Below are 4,767 nucleotides of genomic sequence, written 5' to 3' on the forward strand. Positions count from 1 at the left end.
ATTCTCAATTGACAGGGCCCAGACTAAGTAAGATTCCCGTCTCTATGTACCAACTCTGTCATGATGTGACTAATTAAGATTGGCCCTTATGGAACAATATTTTTCATGACCAGAGGGTGTCCACTTAAAACACCTGTTCTTGCTGTCACCTGGTGCCACTTGGTGGTGCCTACAGGCTACAGCTTGCCGGCCACATGGTGTCACAGGGTGCTGCCACCTAGGCAGGGACCCCATGTGGGCTCTGGTGAGATTATCGACGAACTTGAGCCCCGTTTCGGCCCAGGAGATAACTATTAGGAGTACTCTACAACTGTACGTAGACCCATTCCTTTGGGCTCGCGGTTCATGAGGATATAGAAAAGCAAGAACTGGGTTCTACTTTTCCTTAAAAAAAAACTGGATTCTACTTTAGAATAAACCATGCTGCTCTAAAGAGAAAAAAGCTTAAGACTAAACCACAAGCTAGCTATTCCCTGAGCTGACTTCGTACAACAGAGAAAGGGAACTGAAACTGGGACAAAGAGCGCACGCAGTTAGAACAGGAACTGAAATCAACTGATAAAAGATATCACGCATTTCGCTCCATCAGTAACTCAAGGAACAGACAGAAGCATCACGCATTCTGCTCCTTCCGTCCGTGTGCCTGTCATGCTGAAACGTATGTTTCTCTTTCGCAGTTCATGCATCCAGAAAAGAAACCTGGAAGCCATGCCTGCTGTAGAATATCAGCAGTCAGCTTGGGAATCGACCCGCAGAACATTCAGAATTTTTACACTTGTGAGACTGTCCTCTGAAAGTAGACTCCGTCTTGAATCACCCACCAGCTTTGCCTTTGACAGACTATTGTAGTACGAGCAAAAAATCCACTTTCGCAATCCTGTGTCATGTAATAGCTTCTGGCAGCAGCTTGATGTACCAGTGCTCACTGCCCTGCTTGGCCTCGCCTACATGAGGATGAACACAGCTACTGAAACAACCAAGGACGCAGCGAAAACTCTCAGTGGCACCACCCTTGCCGAAGCACTCAGAATCTGCACTGGAAACACGCATCCTCCCTGAGAAGCATTCGTCGTCACGATCTTCGCGAGGCCTCCAAAAGAACACGCCCTGACGTCCTGATCCATGGTCTGGAAGTAGATGTTGAACGCGTACGATATGTTGCCATCATGGCTGAGACCGTTGCATGAGCACCCGTACCCTAGCGCTGTGCAATCTGTGTTCGAGCACGCGTAGTTCACGGAGGCTGGAAGTTCTCTGTACTTATCCTTCAAATCCTTGTCGAACACGCACCACTGCGATGGCAGGTACTGCACCCCTTCGACCCCGAGCAGGTACCGGTTCTGGCCATTCCCACTGAGGTCCATGGGGAACTTCGGCTTCCCATCGTAGGTGAAGAGCCCCCAGTGGCGCTCGAAGCGCCCGGGCAGCACGCTCTTCTGGTTCTCGTCGATCAGCGCGAACAGGTAGGCGTCCATGCGGCCGGGTCTCAGAGGCGTCCCCACATTTCTGGCCAGCTTCTTCAGAAAACCATCGTAGAACTTCTGTGCATACTTGACGTTGGCATTCTTGTCGCCATCTGTTGGCCAGCCGATCTCACCGACTATGATCTTCATGTCAGGCACACCAGCTTTCCTTAGGGACCAAACAAGCGTGTCGAAGTTTGCGTCAAACACGTTGGTGTAAACCATCCCTTTGTCATAGACTGGCTTGCTACCACCATCAAAGAAGGAGAAGTTCAGCGGGAAGTTTGCGTTCTGGTAGAGGCTCAGATACGGGTAGATGTTGACAACAAAAGGGGCATCATTCCTATGGAGGAAATTGACAATGGAAACCATGAGGGTGTTGATATCCTTGCGGAAATTCCCAGCAGATGGCACTGGTGTCTTCTCAGGGGAGTTGTAGACGTCAGCATTCAGGGGAACAATAGCCTTGACCATTACACCAGCCTCATCTAGAGCTCTTTGAATGTTCTTGAGTGCAGGAAAGGTAATGTTGATGAAGCTGCCATTGTAGCTCTTCAGAAAAGGTTCATTGCCAACAGCCACATACCTAAACAAAACCAACGAACGTAACCAGATCGTCACAAAAGAACTAAGATGAAAAGTTGCAAATAAGTAGGTGGAATTAATAAAAATATGCACAACATGTTCATCGAACCCATCTAAATATTTCAGACATACAATGTTAAGTCATTAGCCATTGAGCAACTGAACACAACAGCAACTATTCGCGAGTCACGACGCATCTGGCCTAGTGCAAAAGATACAAATATTTGTCTAGTTTTTCTCTTAAGCATCACCTTAGAGGAAAATACAGAAGGCTGCAGTAGAGATATAGGACACTACTAGTAGCACAGATGAGAACATTGTGACAGTGACATTTGCAAAGCTCACTAGCTCAACACGACGGCTGCAGCTTCACTAAAAGCACCATATGTTTCTCACTACAAAACTAACTGAGCTATAATCTGAACCACTGAAGTCACTTAAGTCTAGAAATACACCAGCAGTACCAAATTATGGTGCAACCTAATCCCTAGCTGGTACTCCATGGCATCGCCAATAAAAGACATGCAAGGTATCACAATAAAATTTCTCATGCGTATATAGAATGCAAACAGTTAAAATCATGTAATACTCCATTATGACTATCGCGGATAATCTACAACTAGAACATTTGAATGACAAGCCACTTGATCAGCCCAGTCCAGCGTTTACTCATTCCACATTTTGAATAAGCTTTTCCACAACGATCGATCTAGTAGTGTAAATATACACACACTGAAGAACATAAACAGCATAAGCACAGGAAGCACTAGATATACCCTCCAAAAGTGCTGACTTGTAAATGCCATGCCTTATGGCAGATAAACACTGCCTCAAGTACATAGTATACTGGATCATGCATGTCGAATTATATACTCACTACCGTACAAGACAAATCAGCATGCAGAGCATTGCATTGTCAAAATAAATAAATAAAAACACTGTTTAAAAATACACATATAGAGCATTGACATCTACCAGTCCTGTGTGACTGAACCAATATGAGAGCATTTTCCCCACCAACTAACTGACTACCACATCAGGCATAAGATGCGCTAAAACTTCCTCATGCAACCTCAACCCTGCACTGAACTATCAAACACTGCAGTGGTACTGGGCATGGTATCAGGCTTTGTATTTTTTTTGAATTTTATATATGACCCGTATGAGGAGGAGAAGTTAACTCGATTGTGGAGCTGCAGCCACGAACATACGATGGACTTGCCTTAACAGTTAACACATATCTCCAAAAGGGACCTGAACCCAGCAACAGCCAACAAGAGCACAAGCATCGCATCAATTCCGCATGAACCAAAACACACAACACATGTCCAAATCGAGCGCTTCGCAATCCCCATTACACGCAACTCCACGCCCTAGTGCGGCATTCCGTCAAACATTTCCTATGCGCGCGAACGAACCGCACACACACACACACACATTTAGGACACGCAACGCCGTCGACCGGAATTCGCTCAACAAGAAACCCAGCCGAGCAGGGCACGCCACGGAAGATGAGCGGGCGCGTGAGGCAACATACACAAGGGGGAGGCGGCGCTGGAAGGGTGCGTACCTGACGTCGACGCCGGCGTCGAGGTTGCGGGTGACGTTGTCGCGGACCCAGTCGCGGGCGCGGCGGTGGTCGCGGGCGACGGCGGCGAGGTGGTCGTTGGGGACGGCGAGCACGGCCTGGATGCCGGAGCCGGCGAGCGCGGAGACGGTCCAGGGGTCGGCGTCGAACAGCTTGACCCGGTCGACGCCGTTGGCCGCCAGCATGCGGACCACCGCCGCCGGGTGCATCGGGTGCGACATCATCGTGCCCCAGTTCACCCCCACGCCCGACGCCGCCGACGCCGCGGCAGGGCGAGGGAGCGCGCCCGCGGCCATGAAGACCGCCGCGATCATGGCGGCGGCGGCGGCGACGGCCATGGGAGGAGGGTTAGGACGCTTGGGGGGGTTGGGGTTGTGGAGGTGGTGTGGGGTGTGGGGAGGCGGAGGCGGAGGCGGTGTGAGTGCTGTGGTTTAATGGAGCGTTGGCGGAGGAGTTGAGGGGCGACAGCTGGAGATTTCTCCGCTGGGGTTTCTATGAAGGGAAACGTTATTTCAACCGACGGATCCTCCTGCTCTCGCGTCCACCACTTTTTTTATTTGTCAAGTGACCGGGCGGACGAGCCGTGATCCATTTTCCTGAAACAACTTCATTGTTTCAGGACGTTGTTCCTGCAGCTTGAAAGTAGTTGCAGAAGAAGGGAACCCAGGCATGACGACGACGGCTTCCACCGGAAGCAAGCCAAGAGCTCGCCGGCCGCCCCGCCATCGAGAGCCCGTCGCCTAGAGCTCGTCGGGCGCCCCGCCGGCCGCCCCGTCGCCTAGAGCTCGCCGTCCGCCCCGCCGCCTAGAGCTCGCCGGCCGCCCCGCCGCCAAGAGCTCGCCGTCCGCCCCGCCGCCTAGAGCTCGCCGGCCGCCTCGCCGCCAAGAGTTTCCCTCCTCGCTAGGTAGTGCTTCTGCAACTTGACCTTTGTTGCAAAAATTTCTGAAACATGACCTTTGTTGCAAAAAATTCTCCCGCAAAAACGAAGAGAAAAAAAATCCCGCAACAAGCAAATTGTTTCTGAAACTCGACAGTTGTTTCAGGAATTGTTAGGTCCAAAGTTTTTTTTGCAACAAAACGATTGTTTCTGCAACTTGACCGCCGTTTCAGGAAATTTTTTATGCCCGACGG

The 4,767-nt window shown here is 50.5% G+C and overlaps 1 protein-coding gene across 1 annotated transcript; it reads right to left on the bottom strand.

Annotated features, from left to right (window-relative positions):
• Positions 1–444: 444 nt before the first annotated feature.
• Positions 445–3,974, bottom strand: LOC123417452 (glucan endo-1,3-beta-glucosidase 8-like). Its single transcript, XM_045106901.1, has 2 exons — positions 3,619–3,974; positions 445–2,049 (listed from the first exon to the last, which is right to left on the bottom strand). The coding sequence occupies exons 1-2, from the start codon at positions 3,972–3,974 to the stop codon at positions 945–947; spliced, it is 1,461 nt and encodes a 486-aa protein (XP_044962836.1). The 3' UTR covers positions 445–944.
• Positions 3,975–4,767: the final 793 nt, after the last annotated feature.

Source organism: Hordeum vulgare, chromosome 1H (genome assembly GCF_904849725.1).
Source record: "Hordeum vulgare subsp. vulgare chromosome 1H, MorexV3_pseudomolecules_assembly, whole genome shotgun sequence".
NCBI classification, from domain to species: Eukaryota; Viridiplantae; Streptophyta; class Magnoliopsida; order Poales; family Poaceae; genus Hordeum; species Hordeum vulgare.